This window comes from Moschus berezovskii, chromosome 14 (assembly GCF_049115385.1).
Source record: "Moschus berezovskii isolate FMDL1 chromosome 14, NW_MosBer_1.0, whole genome shotgun sequence".
Classification (NCBI taxonomy): domain Eukaryota; kingdom Metazoa; phylum Chordata; class Mammalia; order Artiodactyla; family Moschidae; genus Moschus; species Moschus berezovskii.
In genome coordinates this window covers 9,474,932-9,499,072 of record NC_142473.1, presented here as the reverse complement: position 1 = coordinate 9,499,072, position 24,141 = coordinate 9,474,932, and the positions used below count along the sequence as shown (strand labels likewise).

Sequence of the window (24,141 nt, the reverse complement as noted above, 5' to 3'; positions counted from 1 at the left end):
ATCCCCTGGAGGAGGGAACGGCTACCCACTTCAGTATTCTGGCCTGGAGAATTGCATGGACTATATAGTCCATGGGGTTGCAAAGAGTCGGACATGACTGAGTGACTTTCACTTTCACTTTGAGGATTTCTGTCATAGAGCAGAGAGCACTGTCGATGGCACAGTCAGGGTTTGAGTTCTGACTGTTATGTGCTGGCTCTGTGATCAGGAGAAAGTGTTCTGAGCCCTGGTTTCTTTATCTGGAATACAGTGGCCATGAGGATGAGAGAAATCACACACACACACACACACACGCACAGGCACACATGCACACAGAAACGTGCCTGGCACATGTAGAAATCAAGGGTTGGCCCAAGTTATTTGCTGTTTATTTTGGCCCCAAGAGGGCTTCCCTTGTAGCTCAGCCAGTAAAGAATCTGCCTGCAATGTGGGAGACCTGGGTTCGATCCCTGGGTTGGGAAGATCCCCTGGAGGAGGGAACGGCTACCCACTCCAGTATTCTGGCCTGGAAAATTTCATGGACTGTATAAACCGTGGAGTCACAAAGAGTTGGACACGACTGACTGACTTTCACTTCACTTGGTCCCAAGAGCCATTAACTGGCTGGCTAGTATGAAGTTGAGTGAATGTGTGATTTTGTCTGGGATCCTGAGTCATCAAAGAGTTTAATGTCTACCTAAGTTTTAAAACACACTTCATTGGAATAACATTTTGCAGTAGTAGGCAAAGTTGAGAAAAAAAGAAGAAAGGAGGACTAGAAAATATTGGAGGTAGTCCAGAGACCTCAGCAAAAATGAGGTTAGAAGGTCTACTGTTAATAGTAGACTGAGGATTTTACTGAGGATTAAAGAAAATAAAATTATATGACAGGATGAGAATTATGGGCATGGTTATTTTAATTGACAGTAAATAAATAGATGGTGAGGAGAATGAAAAGTTACTACACATGGTAGATGGAAAGGACTTCTGGATCTGGACTCAGAGGGCATAAAATATAGCCTTGGATGGACTACTTTTAACTGTGTGGCCTTGACTTAATCACTTGATCTCTTAGATGCAATGCTTTTAACTGTGAAATGAAGATAACAATACCTACTTCTCAAGATGGTTGAGGAGGCAGATGGGAAAATGAGAGGAAAAAAAGAAAATAGTCTGATTTTTAACACATGATAAACCATCAATATTTGAATACTAAGAAAGTATTTATTGTAGATATACTATATACTGTGTGTGTGCTAAGTCACTTTAGTTGTGTCCACCTTTGTGTGACCCTATAGACTGTAGCCTGCCAGGCTCTTCTGTCCATGGGATTCTCCAGGCAAGAATACTGGAGTGGGTGGCCATTTCCTCCTCCAGGGGATCCTCCCAACGCAGGGATTGATTCCACGTCTTTTACATCCACCTGCTTTGGCAGGTGGATTCTTTACCATTCAGTTCAGTTCAGTCACTCAGTCGTGTCCGACTCTTTGTGACCCCATTAGCACCACCTGTATACTGCTGATGCTGCTAAGTTGCTTCAGTCATGTCCGACTCTGTGCGACCCCATAGACGTTAGCCCAACAGGCTCCCCCGTCCCTGGGATTCTCCAGGCAAGAACACTGGAGTGGGTTGCCATTTCCTTCTCCAATGCATGAAAGGGAAAAGTGAAAGTGAAGTCGCTCAGTCATGTCCGACTCTTAGCGACCCCATGGACTGCAGCCTACCAGGCTCCTCCATCCATGGGATTTTACAGGCAAGAGTACTGGAGTGGGTTGCCATTGCCTTCTCTGACCTGTATACTAGATACCTGGTAAAAGCACTGCACACATTTTCTCACCACTAAGGTCTTGTTTGTGAAACCCAAATACCAGCTAAAAAGGATTGACCAGTAACTATGTTTATTTCCTTTGAGGGTATCTGTTTCACCATTTAACACTGATCAATGGATAGAAATCAAACAAATCATTACTGACAGTTAAACTTTACTAGTAGTACTGTTTAACTGCAATATTGTAGGGCTGTAGATATCTGATATACTTTTTTATATATATTATCTTACTCTCCACGTTTGTAATCTGAGGATTTAGGGAGTATTTTGGTAAAATACCTGCAAATTGTTTAACTTTTGGCCGAGACCTTAGATTTGTTAGAAATTTCTAGCGTTTTCATTGTGATGATTTCTAACTTGTGTCAAGGGCAAAATTTAACAGCATTCTCTCTTCTTTGAACTACTGAATCGGGAGTTCAGTCTGCTAAACAACGCTTAAAGAAAATGTGAGAAAGGATGGCAGACGCAGGAATTTACTGTTAAGTATGTAAGATACTGTCTTCCCAGGTGGTGCTAGTGGTAAAAAAACCCACCTAAAAACGCAGGAGACATAAGAGACTTGGGTTCCATCCCTGAGTCAGGAAGATCCCCTGGAGGAGGGCATGGCAACCCACTCCAGTATTCTTGCCTGGACAGAATACAGACAGAGGAGCCTGGTGGGCTACAGTCCATAGGGTTGCAAAGAGTGGGACACGACTGACGCAACTTAGCATGCTCACATGTATTTGTGGTACATGGTTCAGGAAGTTTCTTCAAGACCTTTCTAGTGAAATCTAGTGGAATTTCCAGTGGAATCCCCTTTGAAGTTAAGCCACTTCTAGCCAGGAATCACATGGGATCTTTGTGATCTAAACTAGAGAGGGTAGGGGGGTAAATGGCCAAGAATGAAGAGGAGGGAGAAGAGTAAGAACCTGCTATGCACCATCCTAGATGAGGTGCATCCCCATGGGGAAAGTGGCTATGAGAAAATTCTGGAACAAAGAATTAGTAATAATGTTGAAAACTACTGATGATCTCAATTACTACCTGATTGATGAAATGCAAATTTATATCCAGCTGAATTCTCTAAATTCAAGACCTGTATGTCCAACTCCCTTCCAGACATTTCCACTCTTTGATTTTACCAGCATGTCAAACTACATAAATACAAACTGGAATTTCTGTTTATTCTTTTAATTTTGCTTTGCTTCTTAATTTTATTCTTTCCCTATTAAATGGCCTTAGCATCCTTGTCAAAAAGCAACTGAACATAGATATATGGACTGTCAATTTTATTCCATTTATCTACATGTCTGTTTTCATTATTAGTATCACATTGTCTTGATTAATGTTGGTTTCTGGTAAGTTTTGAGATTAGGAAGTCTGAATTATCCAGTTTTGTTTCTCTTTTTCAAAGTATTTTGGCTATTCTGGTTTTTTTGATTTTGCAAATAGATTTTAAGATCAGTTTCTCAATTTCCAAGAAGAAACCAGTGGTATTCTGGTAGAGACTGTGTGGAGTCTATAGATCTATTTGGGGAGCACTGCCATTAGGGCTCTGAGCTTTGAACATAAGATATCTTTCCATTTAGATCTTGTTTAACTTCTTCTGACAGTGTTTTGTAGTTTTCAGATTACAAGTTTCCCACTTCTTCTGTTAAAATTTATTTCTAAGTGTATTTTTCTTCTTGATGCTATGGAATTGCTTTCTTAATTCCTTTTTGCATTGTTTATTGAAGTATATAGAAATACATAGATTTTTTCATATTGAACATATCTACAACTTTGTGGACTCATTTATTAGTTCTAACAGTTCTAACAGTTTTTTTTTCTTTTGAAGTTCCTTAGGCTTTTCTGTGTAAAAGATTATATGACATACACATACAAATAGTTTTACTTTCTCTCCTATCTTCTATATCATTCTTTCTAAAATATCGTTCATTCTTGCTTAATTGCCCTAACTAGAGCCTCCAGTAAAATGTCTAATAGAAGTGGTAAGGATGAAAATTTTTGTCTTGTTCCTGATTTTAGAAGGAAAGCATCCAATCTTTCACCACTGAGAATGATATCAGCTGTGGGTATTCATAGATGCCTTCTATCAGAGTGAAAAAGTCTCCCTCTATTCCTTGTTTGTTGAATGTTTTTTTTACAATGCAACAGTGTTTGATTTTGTCAAATGCTTTTTCTACATCTACTGAAGTGATTTATGATTTTTAATTTTTAATTATATTGATATAGTGTATCATAGTAATTGATATAATTAATCAATTATAGATGTTATTATAGATGAACAGATGTTAAACCAATCTTGCATTCTTGGGGAAAATTTCCCAGCTGGTAGTGGTGTATAATTCTTTTTTTATATGTTTCTGGATTTGGTTTGGTAGTATTTTTGGAGGATTTTTGCATCCATATTCACAATCGATATTGGTCTGAAGTTTTATTCTATGATGCTAAGTTAGGAAGTATTCCTTTCTCTGTTACTTTCTGGAGGAGTTTGTTAAAAATTTGCAATAATTCTTCATTAAATGTTTTGCTAGAATTCACCAGGAAACATGTAGGCCTGGGTTTTTCTTTGTGGGTAATTTTTATACTATGAGTTAAACCTCCTCCTTTGTTATAGGTCTATTCAGAATGTTTATTTCTTTGTGACTCACTTTTTTTTTTTATCACTTTGTATTTTTCTAGGAATTTGTCTTTCATTTAAACTTTCTAATTTATTGGCACACAATTGTTCATTCTTTTATAGTCCATTTTATTTCTGTATTGTGTTCACTCTTTCATTTCTGATTTTAGTAATTTTGGTTTGTACTAATTTTGGTTTGTTTGTAATTTTGGTCTTTTGTACTAGGTTAATTTAATTAATTTAAGTTTATAAATTTTTTTACCTTTTCAAAGAAACACATTTAGCTTTGCTGATTTTCTCAAATTGTTTATTTTCTACTTCATTTTCACTGTATCTTTGTTGTTTCCTTTTTCTTGCTTGTTAGAACTAATTTGCTCTTTTTTCCAGTGTCTTAAGTGGAAAGTTAGGTTATTGATTTGAATTCTTTCTTTTTTTTTAATATGGATATTTACAGCTAGAAGTTTCCCTTTGAGCACTGCTTTAACTGCATCAACATAGGTTGTGCTTTAACATTCATTCATCTTAAAGTATTTTCTAATTTCTCTTGTGATTTCCTCTTCATCCCATTGGTTGTTGAAGAGTGTGATATAATTTCCATTTATTTGTAAATTTTCCAGTTTTCTTTCAGGTATTTGTTTCTAGCTTAATTCCATTGTAATCAGAAGAGATATTTTGTATGATTTCAATGATTTTAAATTTATTGAGGCTTCTCTTGTGGCCTAACTTCTTATCTATCCTGGACAATGTTCCACATGCACTTAAGTAGAATCTGTAGTCTGCTTTTACTGAATGAAGTGTTCCATAGATATCTATTAGGTCTAGGTGGCTTATAGTGCTGTTCAAATCTTCCTTTCCTAATTAATCTTGTTTTCCAGTTGTTCTGTCCACTATTGAAAGTGAAGAATTGAAATCTCCAACTATGACAATTTCACATGTTGTTTTCTCTCTTCATTTCTGTCAGTTTCTTTGCTTGCATTTTGAGGCCCTATTGTTAAGTTGTCTTATATTTTTGGTAGAGTAATCTGTCTTTCACTATAAATTGTCCCTGTCTATTCCTAGTAATACTTTTATTTAAAAAGTATAATTTTAATACTTCTTGTTGCCTGATATCATAGCTACCCTGACTTTCTTATGGCCATGGTTAGCATGAGATATATATATATATATTTTTTTACCCCCATCCTTTTAACTTTCAGTCTATTTGTATCTTTGAGTACACAGTGGCCTCTTGCTTTTTAATCCAGTATGACAGCCTTTGTAATTTGATTAAATTGCTTAATCTATTCACATTTAATATTACTGATATAACTGGATTTATATACTTCTGTTTTCTACATATCCCACATCTTTTTTAGTTCTTTTTCCCTCCTTATGCTTTCTTTTGCATTAGTTACAAATTTCCAATGTACCATTTAAATTTCTTTTGTGATTTTTTCACTTCACTTAATAGAGTTATTTTCTCAGTAGTTGCTATAGAGCATACCATATACATATTTTAACTTACCATGCTCTGCTTTCTTCAGAAAGAAACAAATCTTTCTATATGTTATAGGCCTAACAATATAATTATATATATATATATATATATGATTTTATACAGTTAATTTAAAAATTAGAGCAAATATACATTTACACTATCTTTTATAATTTCATAATTGCACTTACTGGTGTTCTTTTTTTTAATGTGGATTAAAATTTTCAAATTACTGTCTGGGTTTACTTGCTTGAAGAATTTTCTTTACTACTTCTTGTAAGGAAAATTATAGTGATAAATTCTCTGTTTTTGTTTATTTGGGAATGTCTTCATTTTGCCTTCATCTTTGAAAGATAGCTTTGTAGAATATAGGATTCTTGGTTGAGCATTTTTTCCTTAAGCACTCTGAAGATGTTTCCTACTACTTTCTGGCTTAACTGGTTTGACTGATTTTCAGTCTTGTCCCCTCTCTAATATAGCTGCACTGCTTCCAGAGTGATATAACAAAAACCTTAACGAGTTACTTCCCTGTTTAAGACCTTTACAGATATCCCCATTTTCTCTAACTTAGCACTGATCTCCTAGAATGGCACAGGCCTTCCTGATCTCCATCATTGGGCCGCATCTCTCATCCCAGCCCATGTTCTGATCATACTGAACTACTTGAGGTTTTCCTCCTATACATAGACTGTTTTCATGCATCGGTGCCTTTGCTTCAACTGCTCTCTCTGCCTGGAAGATACCCTGCCTATCCTGTCTGGGAAACTCCTACTCAACTCTCAAAATGAAGCTCAGTCATTGCTTCCTCTAAAAACTCTTTCTTGACAGTTTTGCTAGAATTGGCCATTTCCTTTTGGTTTTGTCCCACTGATCCCTGTGCAGTCTTCCATGAGGTCACTTGTGGCATCTGCGTTTCTTTTAATTAGTTATCTTTACATTTACTTTCCACTGTACAACTTGCTGAGAGAATTCATAACTGCTGCTGCTGCTGCTACTGCTAAGTCACTTCAGTCGTGTCCAACTCTGTGTGACCCCATAGTCGGAAGCCCACCAGGCTCCCCGCTCCCTGGGATTCTCCAGGCAAGAACACTGGAGTGGGTTGCTATTGCCTTCTCCAATGTGTGAAAGTGAAAAGTGAAAGTGAAGTCACTCAGTCGTGTCCGACCCTTAGCGACCCCACGGACTGCAGCCTACCAGGCTCCTCCATCCATGGGATTTTCTAGGCAAGAGTACTGGAGTGGCTTGCCATTGCCTTCTCCGGAATTCATAACACCCAATATGAATTGAGTCCTTACTATACGGCAGGAATTTCACATTTTTCTCATTGATTTCCACAACTCAATGAAGTAGATACTATTTCTGCATCCAGAAATGATCCAACAGAAAGATGATCCAACATGTCAGAGTTGAGATGTACACTCTCTCTTATTCCTGTCTACATTCTTAAACAGCAAACTTTGTGCCTTGTCATGAGTGTCAGGGTCTTAGTACACAGCTTGACATATAATCATGACCAATACGGGCATGAATGCAGTACTTTGTAATACATTAAAAAAAAAAGATTTTGAAATCTACCCATCTTTCTTTTTTTTGTTACTATTATTTATTTCTCTATTTTGATTAACTATAAAATCTTTAAATAAACAGATCCAGTTTCAGCATTCTTGAGGGATCCAGGAAGGAAAGAATCTGAAAGACTGTATCCTACTTTGGGCTTCCCTGATAGTTCAGTTGGTAAAGAATCTGCCTGCAATGCAGGAGACCCGGGTTGGATTCCTGGGTCGGGAAGATCCTCTGGAAAAGGGATAGCTACACACTCCAGTATTCTTGGGCTTCCCTTGTGGCTCAGCTGGTAAAGAATTCGCCTTCCATGTGGGAGACCTGGGTTTGATCCCTGGGTTGGGAAGATCCCCTGGAGAAGGGAAAGGCTACCTACTCCAGTGTTCTGGCCTAGAGAATTCCATGGACTGTATAGACCATGGGGTCGCAAAGAGTCGGACATGACTGAGTGTCAACCATGCCTCCAGTCTATCTGTTAGAAAGAACGATTTAGGAGTGGAAAAGGGCTTGTACCTATACATTTGTAAGTCATTTTACACAAATTTTAGAAACCACTGACAGAAGCAGAAGATATTAAGAAGAGGTGACAAGAATACACAAAAGAACTGTACAAAAAAGATCTTCTTGACCCAGATAATCATGATGGTGTGATCACTCACACTTACCTAGAGCCAGACATCCTGGAATGTGAAGTCAAGTGGGCCTTAGGAAGCAGCACTATGAACAAAGCTAGTGAAAGTGATGAAATTCCAGCTGAGCTATTTCAAATCCTAAAAGATGATGCTGTGAAAGTGCTGCACTCAATATGCCAGCAAATTTGGAAAACTCAGCAGTGGCCACAGGACTGGAAAAGGTCTGTTTTCATTCCAATCCCAAGGAAAGGCAATGGCAAAGAATGCTCAAACTACCGCACAATTACACTCATCTCCCATACTAGTAAAGTAATGCTCACAGTTCTCCAAGCCAGGCTTCAGCAATACGTGAACTGCTAACTTCCAGATGTTCAAGCTGGTTTTAGAAAAGGCAGAGGAACCAGAGATCAAATTGCCAACATCCACTGGATCATAGAAAAAGCAAGAGAGTTCCAGAAAAACATCTATTTCTGCTTTATTGACTATGTCAAAGCTTTTGACTGTGTGGATCACAATAAACTGTGGAAAATTCTGAAAGAGATGGGAATACCAGACCACCTGACCTGCCTCTTGAGAAACCCGTATGCAAGTCAGGAAGCAACAATAAGAACTGGACATGGAACAACAGACTGGTTCCAAATAAGAAAAGGAGTACATTAAGGCTGTATATTGTCACCCTGCTTGTTTAACTTATATGCAGAGTACATCATGAGGAACGCTGGGCTGGATGAAGCATAAACTGGAATCAAGATTGCTGGAAGAAATCTCAATAACCTCAAATATGCAGATGACACCACCCTTATGGCAGAAAGTGAAGAGGAACTAAAGAGCCTCTTGATGAAAGTGAAAGAGGAGAGTGAAAAAGTTGGCTTGAAGCTCAACATTCAGAAAACTAAGATCATGACATTTGGTTCCATCACTTCATGTCAAATAGATGGGGAAACAGTGGAAACAGTGTCAGACTTTATTTTTCTGGGCTTCAAAATCACTGCAGATGGTGACTCCAGACATGAAATTAAAAAATGCTTACTCCTTGGAAGGAAAGTTATGACCAAACTAGATAGCATATTGAAAAGTAGAGACATTACTTTGCCAACAAAGGTCCGTCTAGTCAAGGCTATGGTTTTTCCAGTGGTTATGTATGGATGTGAGAGTTGGACTGTGAAGAAAGCTGAGTGCTGAAGAATTGATGCTTTTGAACTGTGGTGCTGGAGAAGACTCTTGAGAGTCCCTTGGACTGCAAGGAGATCCAGCCAGTCCATCCTAAAGGAGATCAGTCCTGGGTGTTTATTGGCAGGACTGACGTTGAAGCTGAAACTCCAATACTTTGGCCACCTGATGGGAAGAGCTGACTCATTTGAAAAGACCCTGATACTGGGAAAGATTGAGGGCAGGAGGAGAAGGGGATGACAGAGGCTGTGATGGCTGGATGGCATCACCGACTCAATGGACATGGGTTTGGGTGGACTCCGGGAGTTGGTGATGGACAGGGAGGCCTGGTGTACTGCAGTTCATGGGGTCACAAGCAATCGGACATGACTGAGTGAATGAACTGAACTGACCATCTCAAAGGATGGTGGAGTTGATGACACTCCCCTGCTCCCAGAGTCCTCAGGAGCTCCTTGGTGTAATCACTGCTCTGGTGTTAGTAAGCAAGGGAGAATACTCACAGGGAGAAATTATCCAGAGGTGGTGGAAGTAACGTAAAGAAAGACACTGGATGGATCATTGAGGCTGTCTAGAAATAGGAAAGGAAGGAATAAAAGCAAACAGATGAATGGGGACGTAGCCCTTGTTAGTAAAGTTGACCCAATGTGTCATTTGGTGGGGCCGCACGTGCTGGCATCAGCCTGGCAGAACCCCGTTCAGGTTTCACTTTGTCGTTCTATGGTCTGCTCCTCTGTAAGTTACGATTACACTGATGTGTGGGCTCTTACTCTTAGGTGGCAGTGGTGGTTAGTCACTAAGTCGTGTCCCACTCTTGCAACTTCAAGAATTGTAGCCCACAAGGGTCCTCTGCCCATGGGATTCTCCAGGCAACAATACTGGAATCGGTTGCCATTTCCTTCTCCAGGGGATCTTCCCAACCCAGAGACTGAATCCCAGTCTTCTACACGGCAGGCAGTCTCCTGCACTGCAGTTATTCTCATGCATTTCACGCAGATTTTTTACCCTTAGCCATCAGTGAAGTCCCCTTACTCTTAGAGCCTGAATCAACTTGGCTGAACCCAACACTCAATCCTCAGTGGAGGAAGCTATTCAGTAGTTTTTCTTAATAGCACTTCATTCACTAAAATGGGTCCCCAGCCCTAGGGGTTCAGGGAGAATTTCCCTGATAACAAGCATATCTAGAGACTTTTCTTCCATTGGCACATTATTTGTACCTCAGACTGAACTAGCATGAGGACTAGAGAAGAACCTGAGGGATGACCAAGGAGAGTAAATCCTAACACACTTCCAGGGGTATCAATATAGTAAAATTATTGGTGTGTAACTTAAGACTTTGGTATTTTTGGGTGTGTCCATGTGTTTTACCTATAGAACTTCATTGCCTCCTTTCTCTTTCTTTCCAGCCCAACTTCTTCCTACTTAGCATAGGATGTAATGACTTAGGCACCACTGGCCATCTGGACTCCTGTGGCAATCGTAAGAGTGGAGGCTACCTGTTAATACTTGAGCAAAATGTCAGAAGGAACTTGGGACCCTAGTGGCCATGGACCTATCTTACCAGCTCTAAATCTGTAAAACTTCAGACATTCTACGTATATGAGATAAAAACCCCTTGTGGTGTCTAAGTCACAATTATTACTGGGTCTCTCTTTCTAGAATCTGAACATAATTTCTATCTGATACAGGGCTTTATAGACTATAAGATGTCATCCACATGAGGCCCTGCTGAGCAAACTGTCAAATACAGGGGTCAGTTATTAATAAAAATGATACATTAGCTTTTCATGAACTTCTGAGCTGTAGGTCAAGGTTATTTGTCATATTTCTTATTGTGAAAAACAGTGTGTGTGTTGGAGAGTGTAAAATAGAAGAGTCTCATTGCTGAAAGTACTGTATCTGCCTTGACAGCAGAGATTTTAGTGCAATGTCAAGGCACTTCAGTGTTTAAAAAGAAAACTCCCTTTGATGAACTCTTTGACTGGATTGCTGTTTATAAGAATATTGTGGTTTAAGCAATCATTTGTTAATTATAACAACATTTTAAGCAATTATTTGTTAATTACCATATAAGTTCAAACAGGAGATGACAACAGTGAACATCGACATTTTAGGAATCAGTGAACTAAAATGGACTGGAATGGGTGAATTTAACTCAGATGATCATTATATCTATTGTGGGCAAGAACCCCTTAGAAGAAATGGAGTAGCCATCATAGTCAACAAAAGAGTCCAAGATGCAGTACTTGGATGCAATCTCAAAAACGACAGAATGATCTCTGTGTGTTTCCAAGGCACACCATTCAATATCACAGTAATCCAAGTCTATGCCCCAACCACTAATGTTGAAGAAACTGAAGTTGAATGGTTCTATGAAGACCTACAAGACTTTCAAGAACTGAAAAAAGATGTCCTTTTCATCACGGGGGACTGGAATGCAAAAGTAAGAAGTCAAGAGATAGCTGAAGTAACAGGCAAGTTTGGCCTTGGAGTCCAAAATAAAGCAGGGCAAAGGCTAACAGAGTTTTGCCAAGAGAACACACTGGTCATTGCAAACACCCTTTTCCAACAACACAAGAGACAACTCTACACAAGGACATCACCAGATGGTCAATATCAAAATCAGATTGATTATATTCTTTGTGGCTGAAGATGGAGAAGCTCTATAGAGTCAGCAAAAACAAGACTGGGAGCTGACTCTGACTCAGATCATGGACTCCTTATTGCCAAATTCAGGTTTAAATTGAAGAAAGTAGAGAAAACCACTAGACCATTCAGGTATGACCTAAATCAAATCCCTTATGATTACACAGTGGAGGTGACAAATAGATTCAGGGATTAGATCTGATAGACAGAGTGCCTGACGAACTATGGACAGAGGTTCATGACATTGTACAGGAGGCACTGATCAAAACCATCCCCAAGAAAAAGAAATTCAAAAAGGCAAAATGGTTGTCTGAGGAGGCCTTACAAATAGCTGAGAAGCCAAAGGCAAAGGAGAAAAGGAAAGATATATCCATCTGAATGCAGAGTTCCAAAGAATAGCAAGAAGAGATAAGAAAGTCTTCCTCAGTGATCATTGCAAAGAAATAGAGGAAAACAATAGAATGGGAAAGACTAGAGATCTATTCAAGAAGATTAGAGATACTAGAGGAATATTTCATGCAAAGGTGGGCTCGATAAAGGACAGAAACCATATGAACCTAACAGAAGCAGAAGATATTAAGAAGAGGTGGAAGAATACACAGAAGAACTGTACAAAAAAGATCTAAATGACCCAGATAACCACAATGGTGTGATCACTCACCTAGAGCCAGACATCCTGGAATGTGAAGTCAAGTGGGCCTTAGGAAGCAACACTATGAACAAAGCTAGTGAAGGTGATGAAATTCCAGCTGAGCTATTTCAAATCCTAAAAGATGATGCTGTGAAAGTGCTGCAGTCAATATGCCAGCAAATTTGGAAAGCTCAGTAGTGGCCACAGGACTGGAAAAAGTCAGTTTTCACTCTAATCCCAAAGAAAGACAATGCCAAAAAATATTCAAACCACCACACAATTGTACTCATCTCACAGGCTAGCAAAGTAATACTCAAAATTCTCCAAGCCAGGCTTCAACAGTACATGAACCAAGAATTCCCAGATGTTCAAGCTGGTTTTAGAAAAGGCAGAGGAACCAGAGATCAAATTGCCAACATCTATTGGATTACAGAAAAAGCAAGAAAATTCCAGAAAAACATATACTTCTGCTTCATTGACTATGCTAAAGCCTTTGAAGATGTGGGTAGAGATGGGAATACCAGACCACCTGACCTGCCTCCTGAGAAACCTGTATGCAGGTCAAGAAGCAACAGTTAGAACTAGGCATGGAACAACAGACTGGTTTAAAATTGAGAAAGGAGTACATCAAGGCTGTATATGGTCACCCTGCTTATTTAATTCTATGCAGAGTACATCATTCAAAATGCTGGGCTGGATGAAGCACAAGCTGGAATTAAGATTGCTGGGAGAAATACCAATAACCTCAGATATGCAGATGACATCACCCTTATGGCAGAAAGCAAAGAGGAACTAAAGAGCCTCTTGATGAAAGTGAAAGAGAAGAGTGAAAAAGCTGACTTAAAACTCAACATTCAAAAAACAAAGATTATTGCATCCGGTCCCATCACTTCATGGCAAATAGATGGGAAAACAAATGGAAACAGTGGCAGACTTTATTTTGGGGGGCTCCAAAATCACTGCAGATGGTGACTGAAACCATGAAATTAAAAGATGTTTGTTCCTCGGAAGAAAAGCTGTGAACAATCTAGACAGCATATTAAAAAGCAGATACATTACTTTGCCAACTGAGGTCCATCTAGTCAAAGCTATGGTCTTTCCAGTAGTCATGTATGGATGTGAGAGCTGGACCATAAAGAAAGCTGAGTGCTTTTGAATTGTGGTGTTGAAGAACTTGGACTCTTGAGAGTCCCTTGGACTGCAGGGAGATCAAACCAGTCAATCTTAAAGGAAATCAGCCCTGAATTTTCATTGGATGTGAAGAGCTGACTCATTTGAAAAGACCGTGATGCTGGGAAAGATTGAAGGCAGGAGGAGAAGGGGACGACAGAGGATGAGATGGTTGGATGGCATCATCGACTCAATGGACATGAGTCTGAGTAAACTGCAGGAGTTGGTGATGGACAGGGAGGCTTGGCGTGCTGTGATCCATGGGGTCGCAAAGAATCTGACTCGACTGAGCAACTAAACAACAACCATATAAGTTCCTTTTATTACTAAACAGTTACTCTTTTTGAGCACCTGAAATATGTCAGGCAGTGTATTAGGTATCTACATCCATTATATCACTAAATACTCTCAGTAACCCGGGGAGGTTAACATCAAAAGTGGCAACTGTGGTTTCTTTTCCTTTCTGGCAAAATGAGCTCTTTAATATTTGAATTAATGTCCTAGGCCATCTTTCAATGAATTTGTTTTATCTAGATTTCCAAAGACTTTTCCTTAATAGATCCTCACAGAGTTTCAGTTGGAAAGTTTCAATATTATTTCCTCAGGGGTGATTAGCCATCATTAATATCAGAGATCCTCTCCCTCCTGTTCCTTAATTTACAGAGAATTAAAAACCTTTCACCAAGCTCCTCATGTTAGCTGCTAAGCCTCAGTCCTGCTTGGTTGGAGGTATGTGTATGACTTTGGTATCTAGTGGGTGGTAGATTAGTCCAAAGACTAGAACCCAAAGTTCTAGGCAATGAATGGATAATAGAAATATGAGAGTGGATAAATTCCCCCAGGGAGAATCAGGCTGTGAACAGACTTTGACAAGTTAAATGGGTAATCACAACTCACACTCACATGTCAGCTCGTACACTCCATCTCTGGTTGCCATTATCTGAAAACCTAAAATGGGAGTTGAGTTTCTCAATATATATCTCCCTGTAGGTCAGCATGGTGTTGACAGCCACCTTATCCTGAAGAAAAACTTTGGAGAACACACCCGGCAGACATTAGAGACTTAATAAGTGAATAACTATTCCTATTTTATAAAGGAAGTTCTAAAAGAAAATTAGCTGGCCTAGTGGCTTAAACATTGGACTGGAAGTGTCAACTCATGACAATACAAACACTTTGAGAAACGCTTCCAAGGCTCTCAGTGACTCAGAAGAGTCAGGAGGGTCTACATCTGACATTCATTTTTATGAAATAAATTTTCCTGAAGTATATCTGTGCTTCTGTTAGATTACATTTTCAGCTCTCAACTGAAGAAGCACAGGAAGATGACAGATATTTATTTATAAATGTATTTTATGCCACAGATATGGTTATTAAAAATAGGTAATATAAAATAAAATGAAAACCCTTGGACCAAAGCTGAGCTGTTTTCCACTGCCAACAAGGTCCTAACATAGACCTAAAGAGTTAAAAAAAAAAAATAAAGAGTTTAGCATAGTCACCTGTTTAGAATCTGTTTTTGCTTCTCTCTTAAAGTTCAGAAAGACAAGGAATGCTAAAGTGAGAACTGTGACTAGAGAAGGTGTAGAGGCAGAGCTTGACAAAGTTGCAGCCAGTTCTTCAACATGAGTCAGTTAAGGTAGGAGAGGCAGGAGAGACGAGGTGTGACCCTGTATACAGTGATCAAATCTGCTCACAGTAACCTCTTGTAAGACAGGCATGGAAATTACACATGATCTTTGATAAGAAGAATTTTCATGTTCTAGGTTAAAGAACTTAGCAATAAGGCCTTTGCCTTTCAGCAAAAATTTCCTTCAAAGAGCCCCACAGTCGTCACCACATTCATTTTGTACAAAATCACAGAGCATTCTGGAATGCAGTGGTACTCATGCAATAATTAGATACACTCACATGAGAGGGAATCAGTTCTTTCAAGGCATTCAAGGTAGTTATGTATTGCTCTGCATCTTCATTTCTTCCTGTGCAAAATAGTTATAGTAATAACAACCTTGAAGATGTGACTGTGGCTAGCCAATGGAAATTGTATAGCAAATGTGAACTATCAGTTTAGATTGTATTTTCTTGATGCCGAGGGCTGAGGATAGGAGATTAGTGCCAATTTAAGCAAGAATCGGTGTACCTGCACTCTTTTAGGCCACTGGGCATCCAGTTAATGAGTGCTTTGGAAGATTAGGATGTTTCATGTGTTAGACACCAAACAATGGGATTACTAAATGAATGTTTCACTTATTTGGATGGTTCTGTATCTTGAAGACAGTGTTAACCATCAGTAAATGACACCCTAGTGACTGAGAAGAGTCAACGGGCCTATTGTAAATTTGCCTTGAATTCTTCTCAGCAAAAGGATTTTCCTTCTCATTGAATACAGCTGGACAATCACAAAGAGAAAAGCCATACCTGTAATATTCATCTCCCACAAAGAAAAGGGTCTTCTGTGCATCTTTGAGATAGACCGCGGCATCTATTCGCTGCACGTATCTTGGGAACCCAAAGTCATAAATAGTCCGAGGAGGACCTTGCATCTGGAATCCTCTTGTTATCCAATAGTGAGGTCCTGGAACCAGAAATTAAAGCTTACAAAAACTCTGTATTATTTAGTGATGCCCTTCACTCATTAGGATTTCTATGCAGGATTACAAATGGGCTCCTTTATGGGATATTTGCTATGGCTAAAACTCAGGAGGAGATACAAGTCTCTATTCAGTTCAGTGAAAGACTTAAAACTTGCCCTGAAGGCAGAAATCCCTAGTTATGCCTTATGAAGGTAATAATACTGACACAATTGTGTCTTAAATGCAACACATTCATTTTTTTCAAGATACTTTTCATCTGCATAATCTCATTTCAGTCTTACATATGTGTGTGAGAGAAGAGGCAAGTGAAACACAAATGCTGATTCTTGCTTAAATTGGCACTAATCTTCTATCCTCAGCCCTTGGCATCAAGAAAATACAATCTAAACTGATAGTTAACATTTGCTGTACAATTTCCATTGGCTAGCCACAGTCACATCTTCAAGGTTGTTATTACTATAACTATTTTGCACAGGAAGAAATGAAGATGCAGAGCAATTAGATAACTTCCCTAAGGCACTCAAATAGTAAAGGGCTGGAGACAGTCCAGGCGTCTCTCTGCTCCCAGATGCTTGTATTGCTTTCTTGAGGTTTCCATGCTGACTTCTGTGAATGAGAGGCTCTCAGTAGAGAAGGCAATGGCACCCCACTCCATTACTCTTGCCTGGAAAATCCCATGGATGGAGGAGCCTAGTAGGCTGCAGTCCATGGGGTCGCTAAGAGTCAGACATGACTGAGCGACTTCATTTTCACTTTTCCCTTTCATGCATTGGAGAATGAAATGGCAACCCACTCCAGTGTTCTTGCCTGGAGAATCCCAGGGATGGGGGAGCCTAGTGGGCTTCCATCTGTGGGGTTGCAGAGTCAGACACAACTGAAGTGACTTAGCAGCAGTAGAGAATATCATGTCACTCAGAGCAGAGGTCTGGAGGGTGGGGTGGGGCGGGGCAGGGAGCAGGTTTCCACCTTCCTGGACACTCACTTATCACCGAGCCTCACCAGACTGCACCTTTGGCTCTGGGAAGAGTTTGATAGTCACCGTCATGATACAGTAGAGGGATGTTTCACTCCCAATCTGAGGAGCAAGAATGGCTGGAACTGCTCTGTGATCACTAACAAACACTGATGATACTGGGTGCTCCAGACACACCATGTCCTGTACCTGGCCACTTCTGTCTTTGCAGGACCTTCAGCGTACCTTTAAAGAAGTAGGCTGTGCCCCTCTCAGCCACTTCGTAAGCTGCATCCACATTGGACATAAGCTGGGGGAAGGAGCTGGTGATGGTGCTGGGCCGGATCCCTGACAGCAAGTGAACCTGCCGACGCCAGAAAATCCTATTTGGTGACAGAAAGGAAATTAGACCTTCAACTGAATGTGGACTGAAATACATGGCAAGCCACACTTTAGAGGACACTTTTAAATGACTCTTGCCCATGTCTTATTTTTAAGTAGAATATATATATTTTGGCTTTAGTAATCAGTTTCTTTTTCCTTTTCATTCTTTTAGCATCTCTGTAACTCCTTTTCCTTCATTTATTTAAGGATATTCAAAGCGTGGAAGGAGATAGCAGGGACTGACATCAATGATGTATACACTTAAGCTGTGCATCTTCCTATTCCAAGTATCATTTGCTACAAGTTTCCCTTTCCTCTTCTGATTTTTTTTTTTTGTGTGTGTGTGTGTTTGTGCTTTTAAAAATTTTTTTAAACTTATTTTTTAATTGAAGGATAACTGCTTTACAGAATTTTGTTGGTTTCTGCCAAGCATCAACATGAATCAGATCTTTTGAAAATTAAAATCTCATAAAGGTAGTCATTCAGGTGCATTTTATATTATATAAATGAACCAAACTTTTGTGGTTTGGAGATGCTACTTCCAGTAAAAACAGCAAAAACATTAACAATTATAAATTATGTTGCCTATTTACTTATCTTTTGAAAGTGTTTATAGCTTAGGACCTAATGGCTAGTTCACAAAAATCTGGTACCTGTACATTAACTTAAGATTTAGCAGCTTAACCATCCATTTTCCCAATATTATTTACAAAAAACTGTGGGAGTATACACAAGGGTACTGGTCTGAAAATTTCAATGTAAATGTGGTCTATTTTGAATTTTGGAGTTTAAAATCATTCTTATAAAATATGAATAGTTTACTGACTCAACAGAAGCTAGAATCAATACATAAAATTATTTGTAGACAGGGAACTTAAGGGAAAGTTTTGACTTTTGACTTTCCATGTGGTAAATTTAGGCACTCCTCAAACATTTTGTTGAGCTTCAGTTAATTTAACAAATATTTATGAGCACCTATCAGCAGGCACTGAGTTAGACCTTGGAATGAAACACTGAACAAGATTCAGGCTCTGCCCTCAAGAAGCTATCATCTAGTAGCAGAGGCAGATAAGTAGACGCTGTGCGTGCTTAGTCGCTTCAGTCATGTCTGACTCTTTGAGACTCCATAGACTGTAGCCCTCCAGGTTCCTCTGTCCATGGGATTCTCCAGGCAAGAATACTGGAGTGGGTTGCCATGCTCTCCTCCAGGGGTCTTCCCCATGCAGGGATCGAACCCAGGTCTCCTGCATTGTAGACGGATTCTTTACCATCTGAGCCACCAGGGAAGCCCAATTAGACATTATAATTCAGGGCAATTTGTGCAATGAAGAGTTAAGTTCATGATATTCTGGAGCATAGTGTGTACCCCCTAAGAGGGATTCTGCATATAGGGGTCTGGTTAGCTATCTGGGTGAACTGATAAAGAAATCCAAAGAACAGCTCTATTGAGAGAGAGGAATATTTTTCTCATGTTCCTAAGCAGCCTCATGATGCAGAAGAGAAAGCACACTGTGTTTTAGAAATCTGTAAGCTGTCTTTGCACCTCCAATGCTGACCATTATCTCCAAGCTTGTTTCATAATCTCTTAAATGCAAATAATAATACCTGGCCTATCTCATGAGATCTTTAAGAGGATCAACTGAGATAAAGCATCTGAAAGTGCATCATAAACTGTAAAGTGCCACTTGGCTGGATATTGTCCATTTAAAAAATAATTACATGGGCACCTACTATAGACAATACTCAGTGTGGCAGGAGTCTATTGAGGGTATACTTCCTCTCCCCAAGCCCTATACATCATGGCCTTATCTAGACTGTAGGTATTTTTGTTGTTGTGTTAGTTAAGTTTTATTGGGGGCAAAATGAGGACTGTTGGCTGGGAGATGGCACCTCAAATGGCTCTGAGAAATTGCTCCAAAGATGCAGGGTTGGGGGAGGTCAGGATATATATTGGGTTTTGTGAAGAAGGAATATATATAATCAAGCACATATTTTTCCAGGTTTCTGCTAGTCTGGTGAAACTTTCTGCTAGTCACAAGGAACAGTTGTTACTGTGAAGGATTTTAGTGCTTTTCTAGATATGAAGAGGTACAAAAATTAGGCTCATAAAATCATCTCTTAAAAATATCTATCTGAAAATCCATTCTGCCAGCTTTTCCCTGAGCACAGAGTACCTCATTTTTGCTCTCCACCTGAACATTTTCCGGGGGAGGTTGAAAATCAGCAGTTGCCCCAGCTCACAATTTAATTCTTGTAGAGGTAGGTGGCAATTTGCAGTTGACAGGGCCCCCTCATGGTTACAAATTCGACCATACTTTGGGAGGCATTTCATGACCATTTCATCCCATGGAGCAAGGAACTCATTCTTAGGTCTGGCGAAGATTTTGCTGATAGGCCACTCAGTGTACTGTTACTATCAACAGTAACCAAAGGGCTGGACCAACCTGTCTTACTGTCTGTTACAGTCCAGGGAAAATTTCCTCTTGTTTGTATTCTTCCATATCTAGAGTAATTACAATTTTCAATTGCATCCAGAACTATGTATTTGATCAAATTCTCCAAGTCGCCTAGTTATTATTATTTTGTTTGAGGTTCAGTCACATATATGGTAATGCAGGAAACAACAATCTCATAAAATAGGCAAAGTGCAAATAACAGCTAGCAGTATTATTAAAGTTATATGTAAGAATTAGGCCAAAAACTTCTATTAGGTGTGGGAAGCCCCTGGTGGCTCAGCAGTAAAGAATCTGCCTGCAATGCAGCAAACATGGGTTCAGTCCCTGGATCAAGAAGATCCCCTGGAGAAGGAAATGGCAACTCACTCCAGTATTCTTGCCTGGGAAATTCTATGGACAGAGGAACCTAGCAGCCTAAAGTCCATCAGGTTTCAAGAGTTTGACATGACTTAGCAACTAAGCCACCATCACCATTCCATTAGGTGCTCAGTTCAGTTCAGTTCAGTCGCTCAGTCGTGTCCGACTCTCCACGACCCCATGAATCACAGCACGCCAGGCCTCCCTGTCCATCACCAACTCCCGGAGTTCACCCAAACTCATGTCCACAGAGTCGGTGATGCCATCCAGCCATCTCATCCTCGGTCGTCCCATTCTCCTCCCGCCCCCAACCTTTCCCAGCATCAGAGTCTTTTCCAGTGAGTCAACTTGTCGCATGAGGTGGCCAAAGTATTGGAGTTTCAGCTTTAGCATCAGTCCTTCCAATGAACACCCAGGATCGATCTCCCTTAGAATGGACTGGTTAGATCTCCTTGCGGTACAAGGGACTCTCAAGAGTCTTCTCCAACGTAGCTCAGTATATTCTCAGGTTGTCTGATTAGCTTATTCTGTACCAATCTTTATCTTTCAAGGAAATTATATATTTACATTGTATGAATTAACAGATAGAAAACTGAGACCCAGAAAGGCTGGGAGGTTCTAATGTTAGTAAGTGGCTAAGGACAGACAGAGTCAATTAAACTCCAGCTGCCTTGATTTTCATCATACCCCCTAATTTCTCTACTTGCTCCTTCTCAGCCTTGTGACCTCTGGTCTTCCTCTGTTTATAACTTGACTGCTTACCCAATGAGATCTGGCCTTTTCTGGAAGCCAGAAGGACTGCTTTCCCCCACTTCCTTCTTTTCATCATCACAAAGTGAGCACTTGTTTGGGTATCCAGAAGAATCAGGTAATAAAGATAGTAAAACAGATTAAGTCAAAAGCTCATAATTTCATCTTTGATAAGGAGGCCAAAAAATGGATTCACTGGGAACCCATGAAGAATCCAAAAGGCATTTTCCAATTAATTCAACCCAATACGTAATTCCAAAATGCTGACTCTGCTCAAGTCACTGTGCTAGATTCTCTCTAAGGCACAAAGTGTGCCTTTCAGGCAATTAAAATAATAGGATGAGGAAAGTGGGAAGGAGGAGGAGCAGACACATTGTCTAATAATCAGGCTCTTTCTGAATTACATCACTGATGAGGTTAACTTCCAGCTGCTTTCTCTTCTTGGGTACTCTAGAGCTGGGATGTATTTTCTTTCATTTCTCATTTAAAAATCATGTGGGAGTTTTTAAATTCTCATTTAAAAATCAAGTGACTCTAGGCAAATTAAACCCAATCTTTCATTTGAAGTTACATGTTATTGATGTCCCAGATGACTCAACGTGAGAGTTAGTAAAGTACAATGGTTAAGAGTTTAGGCAAACCAAAAATGTAATTTTGGAACAGTTCACAGGTGGTAGAATCTTACATTCCTTACTTGACTTAGGATATTGTGGGTATTGAGAGGATTAAATTGATGTAAATAGTCATTCTAAACCAAGAATAATTTTGTACCATGGAGGACATTTTTTAATGAGTGGTGACAATTTTGGTTGTCACAACTAGGAGTGGGTAATGCTTTTGGAGTCTCGTGAAAACCAGGGATATCATTTTAGTTTACCTTTTACAATGCACAGGATAGTCCAGCATGGCATAGACTTGTCTGGCTTAAAATATCAGTAGTGCCAAAGTCATGAAACCTTGGCTTAAATACTGTTATGACATATTAGGATGTATATATGAGGTAGTGATAAAGACTACCTATATGTGATACTTATGTAAATATCACAAATTCCAAAAGAATCTGTACTCTTGAAAAATTTCATATTAATAAAGAAAAATTACATCTTGTGGGTAATAAAGTGATAAGACACATATCCAGCAGATTTACAAACTTAGAGCTATAGATTACAATAATAATTAAATTAAAATTGACCAAAAAAAGGTATAACAATTAATCTCCTAATACATCTGTAAATTGATTTCAAGTATAAGGCAAAAAAAGAAAATCTATAAAACTGTTAGAAAAGAACTGAGGGGGATGGAAAAAGATATTCTATGCAAATGGAAATCAAAAGAAAGCTGGAGTAGTAGTACTCATATAAGACAAAATGTTGTCGTTGTTGTTTAGTCACTAAGTCAAGTCCAACTCTTGCAACCCCGTGGACTGTAACCTTCCAGGTTCCTCTGTCTAGTGGATTTTCCAGGCAAGAATACTGGAATGGGTTGCCATTTCCTTATCCAGGGGATAGTCCTGACCAAGGGATCAAACACATGTCTCCTGTGTTGACAGGCAGATTCTTTACCACTAAGTCACCAAGAAAACCCAAGACAAAATAGACTAGGATAAAGACTGTTTGTACCCTCTTGCACTGATGGTCAGAATATAAATTGATAAAGCAAATATGAAGAACAGTATGGAGGCTCTTTAAACAACTAAAAATAGAACTACCATATGACCCAGCAATCCCACTACTGGGCATAAACCCTGAAAAAGCCATGTTTCAAAAAGACACGTGCACCTCAATGTTCATTGCAGCACTATTTACAATAGCCAGGACATGGACACAACCTAAATGTCCATCAACAGAGGAATGGATAAAGAAGATGTGGTACATATATACAAAAAATACTACTTAATCATAAAAAGGAATGAAATTGAGTCATTTGTAGAGATGTGGATGGACCTAGAGGCTGTCATACAGAGGGAAGTAAGTTAGAAAGAGAAAAACAAATATAGTATATTAATGCATATATGTGGAATCTAGAAAAATGGTATCAATTCAGTTCAGTCACTCAGTCATGTCCGACTCTGTGACCCCATGAATCACAGCATGCCAGGCCTCCCTGTCCATCACCAGCTCCTGGAGTTCACTCAAACTCATGTCCATCGAGTCTGTGATGCCATCCAGCCATCTCATTCTCTGTCGTCCCCTTCTCCTCCTGACCCCAATCCCTCCCAGCATCAGAGTCTTTTCCAGTGAGTCAACTCTTCGCATGAGGTGGCCAAAGTATTGGAGTTTCAGAAAAATGGTATAGATAATCTTATTTGCATAGTGGAAATAGAAACACAGATGTAGAGAACAAATGTATGGATACTAAGGGAGGAATGAGGGGTGGGATGAATTGGGAGGTTGGGATTGACATATATATACTACTCTGTATAAAATAGATAACTAATGAAAACCTACAGTGTAGCTCAGTGCTCTGAGGTGACCTAAATGGGAGGGAAACCCAAAAAAGAGGGGATACATGCATATGTATAACTAATTCACTTTGCTGTATAGTAAAAACTAACACAACATTGTAAAGTAACTATACTCCAATAAAAGTTAATTTAAAAATGATAGATTGTTACAGGAGACAAAGAAGACACTACATAATGATCAAGGGATCCATCCAAGAAGAAGATATAACAATTGTAGATGTGGCACTAGTGGTAAAGAACTCACTTGCCAATGCAAGAGATGTGGGTTTCATCCCTGGGTTGGGAAGAGACCTTGGAGGAGGGCATGGCAACCCACTCCAGTATTCTTCCCTGGAGAACCCATGGAAAGAAGAGCCTGGTGGGTTACAGTACATAGAGTTGCAAAGAGTTAGACATGACTGAAGCGGCTTAGGACACATGCACACATGCCCCAACATAAACCTCCCAGGGGGCTCAGAGCAAAGAATCCACCTGCCAAGCAGGGGATGCAGG

The 24,141-nt window shown here is 39.5% G+C and overlaps 1 protein-coding gene across 1 annotated transcript in view; it reads right to left on the bottom strand.

Annotated features, from left to right (window-relative positions):
• MMP20 (matrix metallopeptidase 20) overlaps positions 1 to 24,141 on the bottom strand; it is a 60,039-nt gene that overhangs the window by 4,531 nt on the left and 31,367 nt on the right. The window contains exons 7-8 of the mRNA XM_055422372.2: positions 17,485 to 17,621; positions 16,111 to 16,267 (exon numbers count right to left, since the gene is read on the bottom strand). Of these exons, the coding sequence (XP_055278347.1) occupies positions 16,111 to 16,267; positions 17,485 to 17,621 (294 nt within the window). The remainder of the gene's footprint in view (positions 1 to 16,110; positions 16,268 to 17,484; positions 17,622 to 24,141) is intronic.